At 53.0% G+C, this 24,115-nt stretch overlaps 8 protein-coding genes across 8 annotated transcripts; 4 read left to right on the top strand and 4 right to left on the bottom strand.

The window, feature by feature from the left end:
• Nucleotides 1-17: 17 nt before the first annotated feature.
• Nucleotides 18-1,770, top strand: J4E79_005778 (uncharacterized protein; the record flags this gene model as incomplete). The annotated part of the gene is made up of 2 exons (XM_049354656.1): nt 18-686; nt 730-1,770. 2 exons carry the CDS (start codon nt 18-20, stop codon nt 1,768-1,770), a joined length of 1,710 nt encoding a protein of 569 aa, XP_049210779.1.
• Nucleotides 1,771-4,161: 2,391 nt separating this feature from the next.
• Nucleotides 4,162-4,374, top strand: J4E79_005777 (uncharacterized protein; the record flags this gene model as incomplete). The annotated part of the gene is made up of 1 exon (XM_049354655.1): nt 4,162-4,374. The coding sequence occupies one exon, from the start codon at nt 4,162-4,164 to the stop codon at nt 4,372-4,374; it is 213 nt and encodes a 70-aa protein (XP_049210778.1).
• A 164-nt stretch (nt 4,375-4,538) lies between these two features.
• J4E79_005776 (uncharacterized protein) lies at nt 4,539-5,126 on the bottom strand (the record flags this gene model as incomplete). Its single annotated transcript, XM_049354654.1, has 1 exon — nt 4,539-5,126. The coding sequence occupies one exon, from the start codon at nt 5,124-5,126 to the stop codon at nt 4,539-4,541; it is 588 nt and encodes a 195-aa protein (XP_049210777.1).
• Nucleotides 5,127-7,717: 2,591 nt separating this feature from the next.
• Nucleotides 7,718-9,971, bottom strand: J4E79_005775 (uncharacterized protein; the record flags this gene model as incomplete). The annotated part of the gene is made up of 3 exons (XM_049354653.1): nt 7,718-9,107; nt 9,192-9,794; nt 9,841-9,971. 3 exons carry the CDS (start codon nt 9,969-9,971, stop codon nt 7,718-7,720), a joined length of 2,124 nt encoding a protein of 707 aa, XP_049210776.1.
• Nucleotides 9,972-11,301: 1,330 nt separating this feature from the next.
• Nucleotides 11,302-13,915, top strand: J4E79_005774 (uncharacterized protein; the record flags this gene model as incomplete). Its single annotated transcript, XM_049354652.1, has 4 exons — nt 11,302-11,427; nt 11,483-11,978; nt 12,028-12,790; nt 12,838-13,915. The coding sequence occupies 4 exons, from the start codon at nt 11,302-11,304 to the stop codon at nt 13,913-13,915; spliced, it is 2,463 nt and encodes an 820-aa protein (XP_049210775.1).
• A 770-nt stretch (nt 13,916-14,685) lies between these two features.
• On the bottom strand, nt 14,686-16,710 carry J4E79_005773 (uncharacterized protein; the record flags this gene model as incomplete). The annotated part of the gene is made up of 2 exons (XM_049354651.1): nt 14,686-15,894; nt 15,931-16,710. The coding sequence occupies 2 exons, from the start codon at nt 16,708-16,710 to the stop codon at nt 14,686-14,688; spliced, it is 1,989 nt and encodes a 662-aa protein (XP_049210774.1).
• Nucleotides 16,711-19,087: 2,377 nt separating this feature from the next.
• Nucleotides 19,088-19,951, top strand: J4E79_005772 (uncharacterized protein; the record flags this gene model as incomplete). Its single annotated transcript, XM_049354650.1, has 1 exon — nt 19,088-19,951. The coding sequence occupies one exon, from the start codon at nt 19,088-19,090 to the stop codon at nt 19,949-19,951; it is 864 nt and encodes a 287-aa protein (XP_049210773.1).
• Nucleotides 19,952-20,839: 888 nt separating this feature from the next.
• Nucleotides 20,840-23,392, bottom strand: J4E79_005771 (uncharacterized protein; the record flags this gene model as incomplete). Its single annotated transcript, XM_049354649.1, has 3 exons — nt 20,840-22,909; nt 22,957-23,102; nt 23,155-23,392. The coding sequence occupies 3 exons, from the start codon at nt 23,390-23,392 to the stop codon at nt 20,840-20,842; spliced, it is 2,454 nt and encodes an 817-aa protein (XP_049210772.1).
• Between the last annotated feature and the right edge of the window lie 723 nt (nt 23,393-24,115).

Raw genomic sequence — 24,115 nt, 5'->3', positions numbered from 1 at the left:
ATTTCATCAGCCCAGCCATGTGCGGCATCTTCTTCTCGCTCAGTCGGACTGAACACGTGATACCTGACGCCAACACCCAGCGACTGCTCCGGAATAGAGGGCCAGACAGCACAGGGCAGCACCAGACCGTTGTCGAATCCAACGCCAAGGACGTCTCAACGCGTCTTCACGCGACTTTCCTGTCGACGGTTCTTGCTCTCCGCGGCAACGACATCGTTGAGCAGCCACTTAGAGATGATACGACCGGCTCCGTCCTCTGCTGGAATGGGGAGGCGTGGAGCATTGCTGGACAGGCAATTGATGGTAATGACTCTAAGCTAGTCTTTACCAAACTTCTGGACGCATGTACTGGAACGCGCGAGGCGTCTATGCCACGCGTCATCGAGCTGCTGTCAGTCGTGCGAGGCCCATATGCTCTCGTCTTTTACGATGCATCGCACAAACGCATCTACTACGGACGCGACTGCCTAGGAAGGCGCTCGCTGCTCCAAAAGTCTACTTCTGATGGCACTCTTGTACTCTCTAGCGTATGCGATAATGCCTCTGGTGAGTCGTGGGCCGAGGTGGAAGCCGATGGTATCTATGTTATAGACGTAGAGCTGGCAGACCCTACGTCAAAATCGTTCCCAGTAACGAGAGTTCCGCATCGCCGCTCAGATCAAGAAGAGGACTCTGGGTTGTCTTTCGTAGGTAAGTCATCTGACACACGACTTATGCTAACAGATTCAGACTCTGCCGTTCCCAGCCATGGACCAGACTATCGACAGTAACTCTGCTTCACAGGATGCTGGGGCAGTAGAACAGCTAAGGGCGTCGTTAGAGAGATCACTCCAATTGCGCACTCAACACATACGGGAGGCAGTGACTGGGGAATCGAAGCTTGGAGTCTGGGGAGAAACACGCGTAGCCGTTCTTTTCTCTGGTGGCCTGGACTGCACAATCCTCGCGCGCATGTGTCACGAACTTCTACCACTAAGCGAACCTGTCGACCTACTCAATGTCGCGTTTGAGAACCCTCGGATTCACTCCAATCTCGAGCCAGACGTCAGTCCCTACGAGCTCTGTCCCGACCGTGTCACTGGACGATCATCTCTTGCAGAGCTGGTAGAGATTTGTCCTGGACGTGAGTGGCGTTTCGTCGAGGTCAACGTGCCCTATACCGAGACACAAGCTCATCGCAGCACCGTCATGGCGTTGATGCATCCCCACAACACGGAAATGGATCTGTCCATATCATACGCACTTTACTTCGCTTCCCGCGGAGTTGGCTTGTCGCACGTTGTGGCCAAGGCCAAAGCTGAGCCCTACTCCACTACCGCGCACGTACTTCTTTCCGGACTCGGTGCTGACGAGCTCTTCGGTGGGTACCAACGACACGCTACAGCCTTTGCTCGGCGCGGGTATCCTGGCCTAATTGAAGAGCTGGAACTCGATTTCAGTCGTCTGGGAAAGAGAAACTTGGGTCGTGATGATCGCGTGATCAGCAACAGCAGTAGAGAAGTCCGATTTCCTTTCCTGGACGAAGACTTCATAGCATTAGCCCTCCGTCTTCCGGTGACGTCCAAATGCGATTTCGGCTTAGAGCAAATCACCGATAGCGAAGACCCTGCACAGCTGCTCGAGCCCGGGAAGCGGGCACTTCGTTTGTTGGCATGGCACTTGGGCATGAAAAGAGTAGCTGCAGAGAAGAAGCGTGCGATACAATTTGGCGCTCGCACTGCCAAAATGGAGACGGGCAAGACGAAAGGCACGCATGTTCTAAGTCAATAAGGTCAGTCACTCTTTTGTTCTCATTTCCCCTTTGGCTATGATTACAGACCGAGCAAGCGGTTGAGGCACCAATGCTTTTCCTCGGGGCTTTCCTATCTAGCAATAGATAGGACATCCTCTACGCATTTGGTGTCATTGATTCGATATTAAAAAAGGCAAGTCTGAGCCTATCGATATTTTCACGAGATTCGACAATCTGCACTTCGTTTGTACTGACGCGATAGACAGTATCTACGTCATTCAAATTCGGCCGACGACAGATCCATCCTTAGTCCTAAATCTGCATGATATGTGGCCCCGCCCATCCTACATACAGCAAGAACAGAAAAGAAAACACCGTTCATTTCGCTGCCACCCCTCTCGCTTGAAGTTCCCAGCCGACGACCCAGACACTCCCATGATAATCATTAAATATGCTTCTATTCCGAGGCAAGGGAGTCGGCAGATGCCATGATGAAATCACGGCTGGAACGGCAGAGTTTCCCCTTTCAGACCAGGAGTCGAAAGAGTCGTGGTATAGCCGGTCGCGCTGCGGTGTTGTTATGACCGCCTCCAGCATGATCTCCAGCGTTGTGACCGCCGTGACCATGACCACCGTGGCCTGCAGCATCCAGGTCTTTTTCATCGGGTAAAACAACGTGGCTATCCATTCCAGTTGTCGTATGTGGCGGCATAGTAGTGGTGACCGTCCTCAGCGGTTCGCCCACAGTCGTTGCAGTGGTACTCATCGACACTAATCTCAAAGCGGAGGTTGCGATCACTAACGAAAGTAAGAACGTAATGAGGCAAAACACACTGGATGGTCGCGTTCCAGCGGAGCTGTTCTTGATTCGAGTGTTCTTGAAGCCTGTCCCATCCACGTCGTGAGGCCAAGGAAACGGATCATATGGCACGTTCGCTGTTGTTCTCGGTAAATCTGGCGGCCAGCACCACGGTCCGGAACTGTGCGGCACAGATGCGACCATACATATGGTATTGGAAGGACAACAGTACTCTTGACAGCACACATCGCCTGCATTACATGAACCAGAAGTACCATCCTCCCGGAAGCAGCACTGAGATGGTTTATATTGACAGCCGCTACCACAGGGTTCCAATGGCTCACAGGATGAACGCTTGTTCGGGGATGCGGTCAAATTGCCCATGTCCGGGTTTTCTGCTCCATGGGGTATTGGTAGCGATTGGAGACGCGTCGCGGGAAAGGCCTGTTCGGAGCTACCAGCCACAAACTGGGCCAAGAACAATAGAGCGTGGAAGATTCCGGGAGCTTTGATCCTCACGCTACCGCTCTTTTGCGTACTCGGAACGGGAATAATTGGTGGAATAAAGGCGTGGCCTTCAATCTCCTCAGTGCCTTTATCATGCTTTTGCCAGCACATCGGACCGTTGAATCCATTGGCACAAACCGCGCCTTCATCGCAGCACATGTTTCCACAGCAGTCCTGGTTCGCAGAGCAAAGCCCATGAGTGCCGCCTGGTGCAGCGCAGCACTTGGAGGCGGATGCGTCGAAGCACACGCCATCACAAGCTGATGTTCCACCAGGACAGCATCCTGCCGCCATCGTGCCGTTGTGTAGCTGGACCTCGACGCAGTTTTGGGTGATTTTGCAAATGCCCCTCTTGGCGCAGCATTGCTCTGTACTCGGATCGTAGCAACCGACACTGCCGCATAGGGATTGGAGGGGTGGACACTGGGATGTAGTGGAGAGAGATGCAGACGAGATTGCTGCAAGGGCCCAGCTTGAATAGGCGGGGCCTTCGGTAGGATGGCCTTGTTTCGCCATGGCGAGAGGTGAGCTGGTGGATGTAGGTACATGGGGATGTGCATGGGAGTGCAACCGCGTCGGTGTTGGCTTGAGAGACCCAGAGAGCGTATTAGTAGCATCTCCTAGAGAAACGCAAAATGCGATAGACAGAAGCAAAATGCTTGTATAGAACAACATGTCGATTTGAAAATATCAGTAATGCTGTAAGCAATAAGCACGGAACAAGCGTTGATCGTGGTAAGAGGACGAGGGGATGATGTATTGCGACCTTCTGTGTCTACATCACCACGTCAACTCCATGATTGCATCGCCCTTCAATGATTTAGAAGACAACTCTCCTAAAGTAAAAACGCATCATATTGTGCAAACAGCACCTGCCAGTGGTCTTCACATGCGAAAGTCGCCAAACGAAGATCAGTGGCGAATCACGTTCTTTGGAAGATTCCAGCCACACCCGCACCGCCACAATGACGCAACACCAGTCATTTGTATAGCAGTATATAGCCCCCTCACGCGTCCCTCCAACGTCTCTCATCTTCCACACCCAATCCCGAGCAACTACCCAATCTCGCATCAAACACTCAAACTCTACACATTACAAACACCACCAAACTCAACCACCAAGATGCCCGTCCCAATGCCATCCGCGACCTCGCAGTCCACCCCAGCGACCCAGTCTTCAGCTGCTGCGCAGGCTCAGAACGACATACAGAACGCCGCTACACGAGCTCTCGCGAACGCGAACAACGGCGAGAAGACTGAGCAGGAGAAGGAAGCTGAGAAGCGGTACGAGGAGGCCATGGAGGAGGAGTACGCTAAGCGTGAGGGCGGAGCTTAGGCTACGACCCGTGGACATACTGGTTGTAAGAGGAGGGAAAAAGACGTCACAGGCTCAGAACGATACCCAAACATAACAAATGGCACACCCACATAATCTACAGAAATCACACACTTCAATTCCATTCGTTTTTCATTTCATTCCATTCCATCCCATGCCCATCATCAATTCCCCTCCAGCGCCTTCATAACAACCTCCCTCGGCCTCCCCGCCATCGGAATCTCCAACGCAAGCTCATGCCCCCTCTCCGTCATCTTCCCCCACGTCTTCTGCAAAATCTTGACAATCTTCTCCTCATCATGTTCCTTCTCAAACGCCTCGAACTGGTCGTCCAGAAAAACAAGACACGCCACATCCTCCAACACCATCGTCTCCTCATTCACCTTGAGGTCTTCTTTGCGGATCAAACTGCCAACTGTTGACGCGTCTTCAGCGGTGTATCCGGCATCGAGGCAGATTTGTTCGACGAGCTCGGCTTGTCGTTTTTTGAGAAAGGTGCGCCAGGCGTGGTAGCCCGGGCGCGTCATGGGGTAGCTCGCGCGAGGCACTTCCCAGCGCCGGAAGTGTTGGGCGCGGATGGCGAGGCGGAGGGGCTCGGAGGCGGAGGGGGCGCGCTTTTCGAGGTAGGAGGTGCATTTCTGCGCGTAGTGGAGTTCGTAGGGCATCTCGGTGCCATTGATCGTGACTTTATTTGGGTCTTCGGCGTGGGCTGCGTCGATGGCGGTTAGGGCGCGCTCGAGGGGGGTGGACATTGTGGTGGTGGTTTAGGATGCTTCAGGGTGGCTCTGGGAGTTGGAAAAATCTTGGGTAGTAATGCGATGCGTGCGCGAGGGTGATGTAAGGCATTTCGTCGGGTGTCAGATTGGTTGCTGGGTGTTGCGCAGAGATAGCGGCGGATGCCCCGCGTCAAGTGGGGGTCGACCCTGCCTGCCCTGGCGATCCCCTGCTGGGACGCGTGCGCGTCGTGTCCATCCTTCGCGACAACCCCACGATTCCATCTACTTCCCCCGTGGCATCCTGTGCAACGTCACTGTGCACATATTGCGTCCTTCTCCCCTTGTTCCTCTGCATCGCGTTAGTGGATGCGGTGCTAGCATTAGCCAATCGGGCAACGACGACACCGCTGCTCCCCGTCTCCTAGCCTCGAACATCAAGCCACGAACGTCAAGCCGCTCACCTTGTTTTTCAGCCTCACCATGGGTAGCTTAATAGCGAGCCGAACCCCAGCTTTCGCCATGTCACCATCAAGCGCTTACAAGCTGTCAGCCAAATCTTTCGTACCGATTACTTATCAGCTGCATTATACTTCGTTTCCATTCTATTACCGCTGCCATGGACGCGGAATGCACCTTCCAGATTCAACCCAAACATCTTGAACCAAATATGAACCAAGACGCAACTTATCAGCGATTTCTCGAAGAGCAAGATGCTATGGACACAATGTTATGGGGGAATGTACCCATTCTTTCGATCGAACCCAGGCCTGAATCAGAGCACGCAACTGGTCTAGAAGCAGATTCGACCATGGACTTGGGTTGCGTGTGCGACTTCCCGCCCCTCTACTGCGAACAGCACGGCGTATGTGGTAACTTTGCCGTAGACAACGACTTACCACTACCTTCTTTCCATCTGGAACAGCCAATCGCATCTCCAAACGATATTCTGAAACCATTGGAACCCGCCCCAGAACGGTTTGAGCTTACCGAAGCAAACCTCGCTGGCCAGTCTCTATCTCTGGATTCATTTGAGATGGGCCCAACAAGCCCGAATTTGCATTCGAACGATCAGACTCACTCATATACGGCCAATAAGTCCCGCGATCCGACCAGACCGCTGGTAAAGCAACTATCACGACGGTCAAATATATCTTCGAAGAACAGGACCATCTTGTCGGCATATTTCTCGAAAAACCGCTACCCTGGCACACGCGAGATGAACGATCTGCAGGAACGAACGGGGCTGGACAAGAAATGTGTCAAGACGTGGTTCAGTAACGCCAGACACCGCACGGCTCATATCCGTGCGTTACCTTTACTTCTTTTACTCCCAACAGCCATTTGGAAACCTTGGACTATCCAGAATGCAACAGCTAATGTCTTCTGCTAGGTTTTCCGGTTGCTTTGTCACCACAAGAAAGTCGGGAGCGCTCAGTATCGGAGACGCCCTCACAAGCATCGACGTCCGTCTCAGCCGAGAGTCTCAGGGAACTGGATCGAGTGTCGCCCGCCCGTAGCACAACTTCTCTCGAGCGATATCTCGCGACCCCTCTCACAGAGGAAGCCATCCCTTCGACTGCCATTGACTCACTCTTGGATAATTACTCTTTGATCTTAAGAACGGGAACAACGGAACAGCTAATAGCTGAATTGGACCGCACATCGAAATTTGAAGCTCGGATCCCGAGCACGACAAAGATGACGCAGTCTGAACTCGAAGTACTGAAACAACACAACTCCCGAACTTGGAAAGATTCTAGACTCAGAGCCCGGATGTCGCGAGCTCTCCTGCCTACAAACGATGTGGCTGGTAGCATAGCTGGCTCGGATAGTTCAATAAATTCTGGGAGCAGTGCAGGGAGTTGGATCAGTCAGAATTCTGTCGATTCCAGGGGTCCGCGCCGAGGACGCAAAAGCTGGGTGCAGGTTCCGAACCAATTCAATGCTACGGCATCAGCCCGCGAAACAGAAGAAAAGAGCCCCGTAACTACTAAACGCCCAAAAAGCCGTTCATGGTACTGCACTTGGTCAAGCTGCAACAAGTCCTTCCAATTCCGCTCTGAATGGGACCGTCACGAAACAGCTGTACATTACTGGCCGTACCATTGGGTCTGCAACCTAGGCGTACAGCCTTCCGCAATCCACAAAGATGCCGCATCTCGCATCTTCTATCGCGAAGACCAGCTCTTGATTCACATGAAAGAGCGCCATCGGAGAGGCAACGTCAGCAAGCATTCAGTTTCTAGATTGAAGCAGGGTAATCCTGACTTCAATCCTGAGTCCTTGAGGTGCGGGTTCTGCTATCAGGTTCTTCGCGATTGGGAGGAAAGACAAGATCATGTTGCGGCTCATCTGCTGAAAGAAGGCTTGGCTAAGTCTCAGTGGATGCGCTGGGAAAACCGAATGACAACGGAGTAATTTAATGGATCTTTAAGCGACTAGATTATCCCCCGTAGGAAGCAACGCCTTCTCACGTACGAGGTCAGGTCGGATTACGGGCCCGCCATGTACTGTAGTTCACATGCTTGCTAGAGGATTTAATGCGAAAAGGTGCTCGGTTTGCAACAACAGAATATCAGACAGGTTTCATATCATTGGACAGAATAAGTATTGCGATCTTGCTTCTATCAACCCCAATTGCCTTGCGACGGATCCTGCGTCCAGGAATTGCTATGCTGCTGCTGTAGAGACGGTACTTGGAAGTAACTGTTTGGATCTTGTTGCTGCTGCTGCTGCTGATCCTGCTGTGTCCATCCATTGCTATCCTGCCCTGATATCGACGACGCACCAGGGCTATGACCCTGACCCTGATGCGGCGCCGGTAAGCCCGGACCATACACCATCGCCCTCCTCTTCTGACCACCGGAAGGTTGCGGCAACTCTGGTACCGGCTGAGGTGATGGGGTAGCCCACGTTTGCTGACCTGGGCTCGCATCGAAGGTCATACCGTGTGGTTGCGGACTGTGGCCGGATCCGTCGTACGAGGTGCCGGTGTAAGACATTGAGCTGGCGAAAGGACTAGATTGTGGGAAGAGACTGGGTGGTGTTGTTGGGCCGCCAGGATACATCAAGTTCGGCGCTTGCGGCGACACGGACGGCATCGGTAACCATTGCGGAGGATAATCCACGGGCGGTGGGAGCTGCTGTACTGGAGGCGAGGTGTGTGGGGACGTCTGCTGGCGTTGGTAGAGCTGAGCGGAGAGAGCGGCTGACTCTCGTTGGAAGCGATCGCGCCAGTGAGTGAAACCGAATCTCAACCCGAACTTAGAAAGTACTGATGTGTAGTCGTGGATAGCGTTTATCGCCCGGTTTGTAGGATCCAATGGCGAAGTTTGCCCCTCTGGTAGCAGTGGCGACGGAAAAGGCGGTGCGCTGATTTGCGCGGGTGGTGCAAGCGGATCTTCTGATTCCGTTTGAGGGGCCAGTGGTGTTGGAGGCACTGGTGGTCTTGGGTCAAGAATCATTTCCATGTTGCGCGACAGAACATCGACAAACTGTCGGCCTGTCATATACGCACGCATGGCGTCATAGAAGGTGACCGGAGGTTTGACTGTATGAGACGGCTTATCCAATACGGCCAAGAGGTTTGTAGCATATGCGATGCAATGTTCAAAGATCAGCCGTTGCGCATACTCGTGTATGTGGGGTATCCGCGGGCTTGGTGAGAGAATGTAAACATAGCTGTAAAGAAGTTCGAGCTCGAAGAAGGACTTTACGGCGGGTAAAGTGCTTTGTGGCATATCTTGGAACCACTCCGACATCCTGTTATATTGCTTCCAGATATATTGGTAGGGTTCCTGCCAGGGCTCGCGCCCAGATTGGAAGAGATCCATGTACCACTCAGATTGTATCTCTCGTATCCTAAAGAGATCAACTGCGGTGTCGAAAGACTGTTGGAAGACTTGGGATGTAGGCGAGGCAAACTTTGGAGATACTGAGGCGTTATAGAATGGAAAGCCGACGTGTGCAGCCTCGTCTGAGAATGAAAAGGCGCGAGTCTGGACGAGCGATGTTGATCTACCATGTGGTTAGCAAGCAGAGAGAGAGAGAGAGAGAGAGAGAGAGAGAGAGAGAGAGAAGAAGCGTGAGGCGCGGCCTTACCTGTCTAGAGAGTATACGCACCAGTACACTCTTCTCCTGATCTCTAGCTTTGCTCTTGACATTGCTACATTCTTAGAAGGGTCTTGATGTATACCGAGATCGACCATCGCTCTGGAAGCTGCGCCCACTAGTGTCCAGCTATCGAAGTGATGCGGGTCCATAGTAGCATAGATGGTCCAGAGTATCAAAGCTTGAATGCTAGAAACGTAGCCTGGATGTAGCACGTCTTCAGCGTTTTCTAGCGCAGCATTCATGTGTCCGACGGCATCAGAGTAGTGGGTGTCACCTCTCGACTCGGACTGGGAGAGACATGCGATGGCCAACACCATGCGCACGCTCCACCGATCCCAAGGTTTTGCATTGTCACCTTGCTGGTAGACGGCATCCACAGAGGAGTAGAGGGTAGCCTCCTCGAAGACTGGCCAAAGAGTAAAGATGTTGTTCAGGTAGTGCTGAATCAGTGGCGTTGCTGCATACTTTGGAGGTAGTGCTTTGATCAGGTCTGCGGGTAGTGGCTCTTTTGCGCTCGCTGATCGGATCAGGCGGGCGTAAGACATTTCTGTTGTGAAGCCATAGAAGTCTCTCGCAGTGGCATTCACGGCACTTGGTGGATTAGTGCAGCACATTAAGGTGGATATGGCGCACTCACAGAAGACCGAAATCTGACACCAGGTCATCAATCTCTGATGCTTCCTTCCGTCGTGCAGCTCTTTTGCTGATGGGTCTAGTTGCTTTTATGGTATCGGCAGACGCTCTACGCGGGGTCGAGTTTTCAGACATGTCTAGCATTAGAACGCCTGAAGACTTCCGCCTCGCCCGTGCTTCCTGGATCTTCTTCTCGAGCTTCTCGACTCTGGATTCCAATGTAGCAACATAGCTCCGTTCTTTTCCGCGCGCAAACTGATCGTTCGTGCTCGAGCACTCAGAGGCCCGATTAGACTTTTCACAGGCGGTGCATGCGGGCAGCTTTCCATCGCACTTGACTTTTGCGGCTCGACATCGCGAACAAGCAGCCACGGGTCTGCTCACCCGGAGCAGCGGCGTTTCCAGCACCATGTTCCTTCTATCTTAGGACAAGTAAGTATGCATCGCGTGGTCACCTGACGCTGGGCGAATTACAGTGCGGAAGGGTTCAGACGAGAACTGGCATAAAAAAGGAAAGCGGAATCAAATGAGATGGCACTAGGCACGATGTATGAGTATCGCTGTAGACTACATGTTCAAAGGCGGTACGGAGATGGAAAGCCCTTCGCCTGACGATCGATATAGACGGGACGGCACTTACCAGCTCGGTGCAATGCACGTTGGGGGTCTAGCGCGACGATGCAGAGATCAGGTCCGCGGACAGCCTTGCCAAAAAGGCGGTACAGCACGCGATGTATTTGGTGGTTTGGCGCTCTCGTGGTGTTGAACAGCGGGTTGACGGGTGGCGTAGCGGGCTCGCGGTACCCTGGACTTCGTAATGCCGCGGCTCTGTGGCCGAATGGAGAAGCGGCGGACGGCGGTGTTGCCCCGCTGAGTCGGCCAGGGAGAAAGCGATGCTGAAAGGGACGGGTGTGACGCGGTTGCGAGCGACGGGATGAGGATAGACGTATGCTTGGCCGAGCGTTCGAGGCCCAATTCCAGGAGGCAGCCTATCAAGAGCCTGGTCGCGCTTGATGCCCACGCTGCACGTCTTTCTTCGGCTCCCAGAGTTTGGACAGAGGCCGGGCCTGTCACCATCAGCCTGCGCCGCACCAGCGACGGGGGCGTGTCATGCTTCGACTTCCTTTTGGCGCCGTCTGATTGGGGACGCTCGGTAATGCGCAGGCGTTTTTTGTGGCCCAGTCGACGTCGCGCCTCGTTCCTTCTTCCTGGTTAAAGATACACCCACCGGACGACACTCCGGTGGTACTGCTCGGCTGCTCCTCTACCCAGGCACCGCTACCGTATTCAGGAACTCGCTCCCACATCGCCATCTCGCCGGCCTCACGGACTGAGGGCGCAGGACCAGACCTCGCCGGCGCGACAAACCTCCCGGGCATGGACGTGCGCGTCGATCTCCCCCACATCCCAGGCGCATCATAAGCCAGCTCCCTCGTCCTCCTCCGCCCGTGGTGAGAGACGAGCGATGGAAGTCGCGACTGCGACACACACCAAGACGGAAGGGGCCCCGCACCCGTCTGAGGAAGGCACCACCACCACCGGCCAGAGTCGCATCGCCCACACTCTGACAGCTTGCTGTCGTTGTCGGACGGTAAGCATCATCCCGGGCACGGCTGGCTACGTAATGTCCACTGACCAGAGCCCAGCGCAAGACGAGATGCGACCCCGGACTCCCTCGATGCGGGCCATGCGAGCGCACCAATTCCCACTGCGAATACTATGACCCCACCAAGGGACGCAAAATACCCCGGAACTATGTCGTGCACCTGCAGCAGAAGGTGCGCGACCTGGAGAAGCAGCTGGCTGATCTCGAACGGGACGACGTGGAACCGGACCCTGAAGATGTGATGCGTGGGGCAGCCACGGTGCGTGTCCAGGACTCCGACGAGTCCAAATTCCTAGGGCCTTCCAGCGGCATCACCATCACCCGGCTGGTGATGCAGCTGGCGAAGCAGTTCACCGAGTCAAAGAGCATCTCTGAGATCGTGCCACATGCCGAGGCGAAGAACATCAAGGACACCTTCGCCCAGGAAGATCAGCGACCCACCTCCAAGATCTACCCAATGGTCAGCGACGTCGCGGCCGAAGAACTGCCCAACAGAGACCTCACCAACCTACTGGTAGAGCTCTTCTACTGCAAAGGCGCGTAAGGCTGTCTCCTTGCAACCTCGACATCAACTGACTTGACTAGTGCACCCCATGTACCCCATCTTCCACGAACCAACCTTCACCAAAGATGTTGATGAGGTCTACAACGGCTCCACGGATCCTTACCAGAACTACTGTCTGCGCATGGTCATCGCCATCAGCCTGCAGAAGATGGACACCCAGTATGCAGGCCTCGCCGACAGCTACTATCTCGCCGCCCTGAAACACTTCGAAGCCGCCATCAAGCCTATGAACCTCAAGACCCTGCAATGTTTTGGCCTAGTCGCAGGTTATTCGCTCCTGACACCAACGAGGACCGCAGTCTACTACATAATAGGTCTTGGCGTACGATTGTGTCAAGCCTTGGGCCTACACGAGGAGAAGACAATCAGCATGGGCTCTGGTGGACGTCAGGCAGACCCTCTCGAAGTCGACATGCGCCGCCGGTTGTTCTGGAGTATACTTACCATGGATTACGGCTTGTCGCATAGTCTTGGACGACCCGCACATTTCGCGACACGGCGGGAACACATCGATGTCAACTTCGGCGAGCTCGTCGACGATGTCTACATTACCAGGGAAGGCATCAAGCCCGCACCACAAGCATCGCTCAAGAAGTGGATCGGCATACATTTCTACAAAATGCGCCTGCTTCAACTCGAGATACGCAAGATGCTGTACCAGAGGAAGAAGCCCGAACCAAAGGACGACCAGCACCCTTGGTTCGCTCAGATGCAGACAAAGATAGAAGCTTGGAGAGACACAAGCCCTGAGATGGACGGTGGATCAGGGCTGAACAAGGTCTGGTGAGTATGTCTCTTTGCATGCGAAGTACCTCGACTAATCTGACTAGGTTCATCGGTCGATACAATACCATGGTCGTCTTCATGTACCGTCCTTCTCCACAAGTACCTCGCCCGTCCCTGGACGCCGCCATCCGCTGCTACGACGCTTGCCAGTACAACATCTACATGACTATGAAGCAGATCGAGACAAAAAGCGTCGACGTTACCTGGATCTTCACACAAGCCATCTTCATGTGCATCAACACCATGCTTTGGACATTGTCATACTCCGAAGTGCGAAGACGTCATAGCCGCGAAGAGGTCGAGGGTCACTTGAAAGTGGCTATGGAGTCGATCAGGCAGGCGTCCGAGCGATGGCCTGGTGTTGAGTCCGCCATCGGTCTTTACTATAACTTGATCCAAGCCTGCATGAGGATCTTCGATAAGGATGGCGACGTTCCCATCTCCGCCAGCTCACCTTCCGACACTGCATCCGTGGGCACTGGCAACATTGTAGATGGTATCAATCGGTCACGAACCACAAGTCCAGCAACGGCGTCTACAGCATCGGTTCGCACGCCTTCCGACAAGGTACCAGGACCTGGACCTTTCGGCTACTTACCAGAACACAATCAGCAACTCTTCAACCTTGGCAACGGCCTATCGAACCCTCCCCACCCTTTCTCAAGCGCACCGACACAACAGGCTGGACTGCAGACGTCGCCTCAGCAGCCCCCATCATTGGCGTACAACGAGCTGAGCCCGAAGACCACGATGGACAACAGTATACCCTCCTACAGCTACGCACCTACAGGCCAATTCGCGCCGCTACCCACTACCTTTGCCGAGTTACCTACATGGAACCCAACGTTCACGATGCCGCCTCAAGACAACTACAACATGACAAATATGCAGATGGCTTCGTCGCCTTTCTATAACGAGGCGTACGCAGCGAATCAAGGCTACGAAATGGCAGACTATCTCAACCCGGCCTGGAGTCAGGATGCTAGGGGTACTGGGCTCAATCAGCAACAACAGATGGAGCTGATGCACGACTTTGAAATGAATGAGGCCAAGAACATCGAGATGATGATTGAACAAAGTCACCAACTTTTCCGTCCACCGCAACTACAGCAAACCTACTGAGCGGGCAGTCAATATGCGACCATCAAACCAGAACATTAAACACACTAGGTTCTGGCTTGTCTGCATTGGAGTACGAAGACACATACTACGCGATTCAGAGCGGACATCAACCCGGTCGGCTGTCATCTCGATTGTTGAAGATCTGACGCATCCTTTCTCGCACTGGAAGGATCATTTCCCGGCTTGGCATTCGCGTACGAAAGGTTCTCGCATGCCGATCTTGTCGATCTTATCCAGCAGATTCGTCCGGTGGCAGCTGAATCAGATCAATCGCATGAGTAAGATGCTCTGGGGGCCAGAATCAAAATTTCGCCCCAGGGATCCTGAGTCGCCCGGGATGGTCCTTGCACCTCGGTCATGTTTGCGACGTCCAGCCTGTGCTAGAAGTCTAGAGTTCTCCATGGACGCCAGCGGTCGGCTCCGATGAACAAGCCCTGGGAAAAATCAACGCATCGTGCTGGGAACGCAGACTCAGCGAAAACCAAGACCGGGATGGGCTGGCTTGGATTCTGTAAAGAGATGTGATTGTAGGATCATAGCCGCCAGGCAGATGCATGACATGCAGCCCAATAAGGAAGCGCTCCAAGCAACAAGATATCATGCGATATAGATATTCAGCTGGACTGAATAACCTTCACATACAATGTATAACAATCATGATCAATTCATTCATCCTTCCGTTCTGATCCTTGCCTGTTCCCATATCGCACTCCCTAATACGACCCTTCCACGAACCCTCTCTCCACCCCTCTTCCTATCCCATTCCCAACCTACCCCCCCTCCTCAATCCCACCCAATCTCCCAACCTCCCTATCAACCCAGCCCCCAACCCGCCCCACAATCTCATCGATATTAACATCCACCTCCATTTCCTCCTCATCACTTTCGTCCACAACCTCCTCCCACACATCCCTCATAACCTGGTACACCCAACAACCGCCCTTCATCACCGTGACATGTTCCCAATCGTTCACGATCGGCCGTGTGTCATCTAGCTCTTCGATGAGGTCGATGAGACTGGTCAGCGGCTCGGACTGGTGGTCTGAAAGGATATTTTCGAGCGCGATGCGGGCGCCGCGTGTGAAGGGGGTGAGGTCGCGGGGGGTCAGTGGGGGAAAGGGCGCGAAGGTTTGGGGTGCGAGGGGGGTCAGGGTTATTGGAGAGGTGATAGATGGAGTATCGGTTTTCGAGGGAGATGATGAAGATTTCGGGCGTGAATCAGGTGGATTAGCGATGAGCGGAGGCGAAGGGCTGTTTGGTAATACGGCGGTGTCTGACCACGTGTCCGAGAAGACATTCTCTTCTGCGGGCATAGCGGTTTCTGCGGGAGGTGGCTCGAACAACTCAAAGGGTGAGGACATGGCACCTCTTCGCGGCCGTGTTGTAGTATTCCGCTTTGGCCGTGGAGCTACTGGAGCCTTTTCCCGCATCTTTCTGACTGACGGCGTTGGTGGTTTGGGTTTCCTTGCATCTTGCTTGGCCTTGGAGATGTTAGTAGGTTGCTTTCCACGTGTGGTCATTCCGCTCCGCGTCTGTCGGGTCTCGCGCGTCGTACCGTTCCTTGAGATGGGTTCCGGGTCGGCCATTTGAACATCGGCGTCCTTGTCTCCATCCACTGCCACTTCTTCTTTTCTGCCGAAGACAAGTGTCTTAAGCTTGCTCGTAGTCTTGCTGGTAGCTTTGCGCGTCGCTCGCTTTGTCTCTTTGATACTCTTGGCAGGGGCCTCTTCCTTCATCTCCTCGCCCTCGTCATCTGAGTCTACAACTTCCGCACTCTTGTATGGTTTCGGTGGACGTCTGCGCTTGGGGTGGTGATTGGGTCTTGAGACGTGTACCGGGTTGGGCGTAGATGGTTTACGGGTCTTGAGCTTGACGATGAGACTTGGCAGGTTGGTGGGACTTACGTTGTCGGGCGTCGGCGAGGGTAGGTCGGCAGATGGTTTGCTGGGTGTACCTTCGGCTTGCTGTTTGTCCGTTAGCTGGATCGATCTAGATGTAAAGAGCGGCATACTTACCCTGGATAACCTGCTACTCGCACGAGGATGAGATGATGCTGCGACAGTGTTTTGCAGTTTCCCGCTCTTGGCTGTCGGTGACGAGGGTGTCGGTGAAAGCGTAGCGCTCGTGTCTCCCAATTCAGAATTGAGACCGAAGAGGTGGCGCTTAGGGTTCTTCGCGTCGCTATTGGGCGTGCCGTGGGTCAGGCGCATTCTCTTTTGCCTGGCTTCCACTACGATAGCAATTCTGGCGGCTTCGATGTCTTTCGTCTTCTTTCTGCCTCTCTTGAGCTTGCCTTTTCCTTTGGACGGCTTTCCGTAGTCTGACTCCGATTCGTAGAACTGTTCTTCCGCGCTATCTGGCTCATCATAGTCTAATAGCTCTCTCGATTCTATGACTTCTTCCATCCCATGTGACTGGTCGCGTGGCTGCTCATTTTGGTTGTCAGGTCGCTCGGAGGGTGTCGCGTCTTTCACCAGAGCCTCGTGCTCAGCAGTGCTTTCGCGTTCCGGGACCGGCTCTGCATTGCGACGTGTGTTTTCGTCGTAAAGTGCTCCGATAGCATCGAGCACCCGCTGCAGAACGGAAACTACTGGAACTCCTGCTTTGATCGACTCCGGAACGTTTACGTCGATGGCAGTGTCGAAAGCGAGTCGGCCACGATGATGAATATCGGGTAGCAGCTCCAGTTGTGTCTCGAAGTTTTGTCTGCGCTTGTGAAGCTCTGCAAAGCTCCTAATGTCGTCAAGTGTCCCATTTTTGATCGCATCGTTGATTTCATCTTGAGTGGAACCCATAGCTTGTTCTCTTGCTGCAACGAGGAGACGGGGTGGAATGAATGATAGGGATGGAAAGTGGGAAGCAGTGCGCGAACAGGAGTCGCAAACAGACCCTTTAGTCGTGATCCTTGCGCTAAATATTTCTTCAAGCTTGGGGGAGGGATTGATGATGTTGCGACACGGCAAGTTCAAAGACTACCTAGGTAAGTAAGTGGGAAGTGTGCTCGGGCCCCCTGTCCGGCTCCCGAGGTCGTCACGGCCAATTTACTACACGCAGCGCAGCTGCGGTCTTGTCAACACTCATAGTCGCGTGATCAAACGAAAATTATAGGTAGCAGCAAGTAGATCGCTAAGATACAAGGTCGATGGTCTCTTCTCCGCGTCTCCGCTCGTATTGACCGTGATACTGATGCTGTGATTTACCCGTGCCGTAGGCGCGCTGTGGCTTCTGGGTTGAGCAATGTTGTAATGTTGTATTTCGTAAAGGTCATTGGAACCCCCAGGCTCATCGTCTACGACAAGTTTCATGCCCAAGTACATGCGGCTGAAGCCGACATTGTCTTGAAGGAAAGTCTACGTTCGTTGAGAGTCTTTGCTGCAGACTACTGGGCCTCTTAGTGAAAATGCTTTCCACATTTAGCTATACCACAATGTAACTGAGTGAGCGTGCAGTAGACCCACTGGATGCTTCTAGAATGCCATTGGGCTGCAGCATGACTATTGCAGCAAACTTTGCCTTCTACGTCAATACATCAAGCGCGATCATGACAGCTCGATACTCACCATAAATCTTATTTAGTACGCACAACAGCCATAGAAATCACCACCTAGGCAACCCAGCATTGCTCTTACGAAGATAGTGACTAGCAGAAGCAGAAGAACAAACAAGAATGAAGCGGAAGAGGGGGTCTCACCTCGTCGTGATGAGCCCAGAGTGGAGCAAAGTGAGCGAAGTTCTAACACACCAGCAAGCCTTTCGTGCCGGCGTGGACTACGTATGCGACATTCTCGTTCGCCTTGTCAGACATCCCGACTTAGGCTATCCTCCTTCGTCGGTCGGTACCGTGTCTGCCAGCATCAACGGATATAGATCACGCGTCAACAACTCCAGATCCACCGGAAGAGCTTCTTCGTTATCAAGCATTCAAGACTTCCATGCTGGTGCCACGACGGCTTTGACGAACATGGAACTGAGAGCAGTAAACAGTCGACTCAAACGGGAAGCGAAAGACATCATCGCTTGTTTGGAACTGTTGGTGCACCATGAGTTTGTACGTTTGATGGAGCTAGAGATATACGAAAGGCGGTCGGATCCGGACGCTATGCGAAGAATGGATGAGTTACGAACTGTCAGACGGATGGTGGGTACGATAAAGCTGATGAGGTGAGTCTCAGAATTGAGAGTGATGTTGTCGGAAGTGAAGTACGGTTCAAATGTTCAGGTATGTCGTCCTTTGGCATGCTGAAATCGAGGTCTTCGTCATGTATGTGATGTAGAGAAGAGAGAAGGAGCATTCGCGTGTGGTGACGTAATGCCGATGAGCCGATTGGCCAGGGTCCAAAGCTAAGCCCAATCCAGACTAAGCCTCCTTTTGCGTGCTGAAGGTCAACAGAATCCCATTCATTGTCGTCTCCTCTGTGCGCATTCGTTCTCTACATGTTTTCACCATCGCACACTCGCTCGCCGAACATCTGCACACACTGCCAAATGTACAACGGATTACCTAGGTGTTGTGTTTATAATCAGCATAATGTGACAGCAAGGTCAAGGTGAAATGACAAAGCGTGCACTTCACACAACACAACAAGGCACTCGAACTGTATATTATGAGTCCCACCGTCGACGCAAGTCATTCTACGCCCCGTCGCTCAACTAACCATGTCTCAACCACCAGATGACCACGCAGCTACCGATGTTGACGAACCTAGATTCCCACGTCGAGACAAAAACGCCACCCAGAACCATGCCTGGCAGCTACCTAACACCAACAGCTTGGACAATCCATTTTTATACGCCACCACCCAATACACCATTCTCTCTAGTCTTGTCGAACACCTTCGGCCCCAAGATGTTCTCCGGCTAGCTCAAACTTCACAGACGGTGTACTCAAACTTGGACTTCTCAAGCGCCGCTAGCCGTACCAATCTCCGTACGAAGGTACTCTGTCCCGGATTTGGCGTCCAACAACGTAAACTCAAGCACAAGCCCGCTAGCGAAGGAGAATGGCACGTGCAAGCATCATGTGGCAGCGAGATCAACGACCCAGGCATGGAAAGCCGTCCATGTGTCACCTGTGGCATGAACACTTGCGACGAATGCAGGTTACATGTGACGTACCATTCCATGACCGAGGATAATGGACCACACGGATTAAGGTGGTGGGCAGGCCACATCATGACGAAGAACGCTCCCGTTCGCCTTCTCCCGCCTAACGAGCCCATCTACCGGTACCCACCTGAAGACGATGAAGAACAGCCACCCTGGAGGCTACCGCCTGGCAAGGGTCGACCCCAGCATGACTGTGGCCGTCTCGGCTTACCATTTGACTCCAATCTAGTGGCCCAAGCCGAACCGATTGACAATCTACTTGATCAAAATCTTGGCGATACTCTATTCCTCAGAACCAAGGGTAGTTCACTTTGCTCTTCCGGTTTCAGGCCTGTCGCTGGACCGCTGTCTTCGGTTACTGCAGGTCGTCTTAAGCGACTCTGTACGACGTGCTCAGCCACGGAGGTCAAGCACCAGTGTACGTGCACACTTCGAAAGCGGTTTCTCGACCGATGGCTGTGTATTGAATGCTACCTCGAGAACGAAGCTAAACCTGGTGGTGCGGCAATATTGGAGATGCTGGCGGGAGATGAACCAGGAGAATGTCCATGTGGGAGCTCATTCGATGCACAGGACCAAGATTCGTGGCTTGTATGCGAGTGGTGCGATGGTCGGGTGACCGGGTCTAAGAAGGCCACTGAAGAAGAGGAAAGGGCGAAGGATTTCGTACCGAATGAGGAGGACGAAGACAAGGAGGGTGCCTGGCCGGAACAGCTTTCAGATGGGGACCGTCCCAATCTGGATGGCAATCTGATTGACCAAGCCATCGTGGCTGCTGGCTCTGTCGCGCCTCGTGGTCTGCATCGACACTTCGTCTGTCATGAGTGGCTTACCCGGAAGCAACATCTGCAGATGGAAGCATACAAAACGAAAATGGAAGAGGGCAAGGAGGTGGAATTCAGTTTCTATTGGTCCCGCCATTGGAGGTAGAGAAGCAGTAACGGGGAAGTTAGGGGTTCAGCTTACGATGTATATCGGAGCTGCTCTAATATCATAGTATACACTAGCATCCACTCATAGTTCAATGAAAGTAGTCGAACAATAATGAGAGAGGCCAGACGATCGAAGGAAGATCTGTTTGTCACATACATTTCTTTGTAGTCAAACTAATTCTACCATAGCAAGCGTCCATGTGCCGATCTAGATATTCATATACGTCATCAAAGTGTACCATCCATGTTGTACACTGAACATAAGCTTCTCAACTAGGAGGCGAGCTTGAACTAGACATACAGATCCACACACAAACACATACACTTCCGTCTAATGTCTCACAACACATTCTTCCCCTTTCTAGACGATGCCGCCTACTCCCGTCGCCGCAACGCCGAACTCATGCTAGCGTACCAGCGGCAGAAGAACAAGATCGAAGCAATGGCACCCTTTCGTACGCCTGATTTGGAAGCGGAATACAGTACCAAGTATAGGGATCTACATGCAAGACTGGGCGGTGTGCAAGAGCGCGACAACATTGTGAGGGAGGCGATGAGAATGACTCTGGGGAACATGACGCGGGATGAGATTATAACTTGGAGCTTGAGGAGTGAAGCATATGGTAGCGAGACTAGGTACCCGCCAGGTGCGACATAGCACATGATGGGGGCAAAGGGGTTACAGTCGTCGGTGGAAGCTATGGTAGTGAGGAGATGTATTATTGATACGAACATTCTGTGCTTCTAAATGCTAGCCATTCTTGAGCGCCGATGATGCAAATGCTGATGCTACGCCAGACCGAGACACCAATTACGCTAATACGCCCGACATGCAAAACGCCATTACCCGACATGGGTCGAAAGAAAAAAACGACGACGCAGACATCTATGCTTCTTCTTGGGCCGCTGGCATCCCTGACCATGCAGTCGATGTACAACTCGTGCGCGCCTCGTGCTCATCAGCCTTCCTCGCATCGCGAACTGCAGCGTCAACGGCGTCGTGAAGATCAAGATGGAAGAACGGCCTGTCAACTCCGTAAATCGGGTAAAACTTCTGCTTCTCGCTCGTAGAAGACAACTGCACCTCAAGTGCATTTGTTTCTGTGGAGTCCTTGCCCTGCTCTTCGTCCCTGGCTCCCAATCCCCTCCGTGCAGCTTCTACTTCTTTGTGCTCTTCGCATGTCGCGCCTGCGAGACTTGCCGATACGGTGTAGGCAGTACACCAGTTTCCTGTGTACTCTGCAGTTACGATAGCAGGGAAACCAAAGCCTGCAAAGGCGAGCGCTTTGCGTGTCCACCGATTGTGAACACCAGCAAAGTGCCATTCTACCAAACCGGGCGCTGCATGGCGATCAAGCGTCTCGCGTAAGCTCTTCAATCCGTCGATGCTGGTAATGTCGAGGATGTTGACGGTGGAGAAGTCAAGAACAACGGCTCGCAAGACGGGCAGACATGACGACTCTTCGATGAGCTTCTCCGTGGGTGGCGCGTCGCACCACAAACGATCGCATGCGCGGATACCGTCATCCGCTTGAGTCCGTCGGGTGTTTGAGATAATGTAAGAGGCAAGGTAGTCAACATGATAAGCTTGGTTGATGTAGTTGAAGTTCTCGCTGAAACGATAGATGAAGACGCCGGGGTATGCCGGCTCCACGGTGATGTTCGGGTTGTGGTTGTCTGTGACGTCGTAGGGCATATAGACTTGCCGAGCTTCCTGCATAGCTACAGCAGGATGCGTCTGTTCCCCGTGTGGCTGTGAAGATAGCGACGCGCTTGATGTCGACACGGACTGATCGCAGGAGCGGTCGTCGCGTACGATGCGCGTCACCTCAACAGCACCCCGGAACTTGCCTGGGCTTTTCGCCATGCGGACGAGCAGCATTGCAAAGGAGAGGCCAACAGTAATGTAGATCGCCGTCTCGAGATCGGTGAAGAATGCGATGACAACACCACAAACCCAGATGAATAGCTCGAACGGCGACAGTTGGTAGTACTTGTGCAAATCCTTTGGTCCTTTGATCAAATCAACGGTGGAGTGTATGATCAGACCAGCAAGCGCTGCGTTCGGGATGTAGTAGAAGACAGCTGTGAGCGCATACAACGCCAACACTAGGACCACTGCGCTGAAGACGCCGGATAACGGAGTGCGCACTGCAGCCTTGGAGAGAACAGCAGAAGCACCGAAAGAGCCTGTACACACATAACCACCCACAAAAGGACTCAGTATGTTGGCAGCGCCTTGTGCGATCATCTCCTGTGAAGGGATGACGGTATAGTTGTGTTTGCGTCCGAAGTTCTTGGCGATGGCGATGTGTTCGACGATGAGGATGATGATGATCGCCGGGAGTTCTGTAGCCACCAAGCCGAAGAGCTTTCCGTCCATCTTTGGTACACCTGCATGGCTGAAACCCTTCTCAATATGACCTACGATCCGGAACTTTTCTTCGCCTGCAGGTGTCGTCCTATGTACCAGCCAGCTGATAAGGGTGTACAACAAGATAGTGAATGTAAGACGCAGCGAGGAGATCATAGACCACATCTTCTTCTTCCGAGGTTGTCGCACCTCCATCTTAGCGCACAGGTTCTTGATCAAGTACAGGAGTACGATGGATGTGATACCGATCGCCGCATCCAGTCTTGCCGTGGGTAAGCCCTTCAAGAAGTTGACGTACACCTTGTACGGAGACTCACGCGTGTTGATCCCTGTAATGCCCATCAAAGTCGGCAGCTGTGTCGAGATGATAGTAATACTGGCCGAGGTGACGAATGCTGAGATGGGAATGTACGGGATGAACTCGATGATGAAGCCGAGACGAAGGATACCGAAGACGAGAATAATGGCGCCAGCAAGGAAGCTTAGCGCATGTGCAATCTCCTGAGGTTGATACACCCCTGGGTGTTCCGCTTCAACTTTGCTGACGGCGCTTCCAATCAGTAAGGACCCAACTGCTGTCGTCTATTCTTGGATTAGCTGATTACGGTATAGTGAAATGAATAGCGTACACCGATGACGATATCTCTAGATGTACCAAAGATCCAATATAAACACGCGCCTGTAAACGTAGTGTAAAGACCAAAGGCGGGTGACAGCCGCGCAAGCGAAGCATATGCCATGGCTTGTGGAACGACGACAAGACCGACCGTGATACCTTCATTTTCTTTAGCAATGGCCAGCAAGGGGTCCAGGGGTTTTGTAAATACCAGCGATAGCGTCTCCAGCCAGCCAATGTAAGTTATACCGCCTCAGCCACCGTGCGCTCGGAAATAGTTCGCGTACATACTCTGCGGCGCCATGTGAGGTGGGAATGAATTCGCGGAACCATTCTGCTACCGATGGATCCTCTTCGATGTACGTCTCGCCAACTGTTTCGTGCGCTATGTCTTTAAGGGAAGTCCTCTGCGCGCTGCGGTCTTCTGAAAAGGTGGGTAGATATTTCATTATCCTGCTGTTGACGTCCGTAACTATGTGTGTGGATGCAACCAGGCTACCAGAGAAGAACTGCGACCTTAAATTGGTAGGCGCATATACGCTGAGTCAAAGTGATGTAACAAGAATAAGGGTTGTGGTAGTTGCGTCCGGTCAAATTTGGTACGCCAATTTGGGAGATCGTGGATATAATACAATGACAAAGTTGTTTGCAAAGAGAAAAGAGGAAATCACCAGGTTATGAGTAGACGGACCGAGCGCCTCTGTAGGAATCGGGACGTGTTATCCATTGAATTGACGCACAGTCATGCGCTGTGCTTGGAGCATTTCACCGATGTTCCGAACTTTCGTCGGGCGAGAGGTCTTGGCAGAAGTCGCGCCGATAAGATACTGCAACTCACCGCTGTCAATGCCACCTCGAAACGCGATACGCGTCTGAAACGCCATGATTCGGTCATTTCGAAAGTATTGGGTCATTCTCGAAGTGTTTTGACGTCTTCATACGTTCATTGCGCGTGGTGAATATATCCAGTCGCGACGCGTGCAAATCGGTACCTCGCCGGCAGGTCTGGCGAGATCCGCGGATTCACGAACACATCTTGGCAAAACGGAAGTCGGTGTGGCAAAGCCGCAATTAGACGATGTTGGGACGTGAGGAGGTGCAGGTGATGATGGGGATGCGGCGACGAAGCGATCAGGAACAGTGTTCTGGTCCATGTGTCAGTGCCAAGCTTC

The sequence above is a fragment of the Alternaria viburni genome (genome assembly GCF_023758015.1).
Source record: "Alternaria viburni strain BMP 2772 chromosome Unknown scaffold_11, whole genome shotgun sequence".
In the NCBI taxonomy this organism is placed as follows: domain Eukaryota; kingdom Fungi; phylum Ascomycota; class Dothideomycetes; order Pleosporales; family Pleosporaceae; genus Alternaria; species Alternaria viburni.
This window is presented reverse-complemented; position numbering and strand designations above follow the sequence as displayed.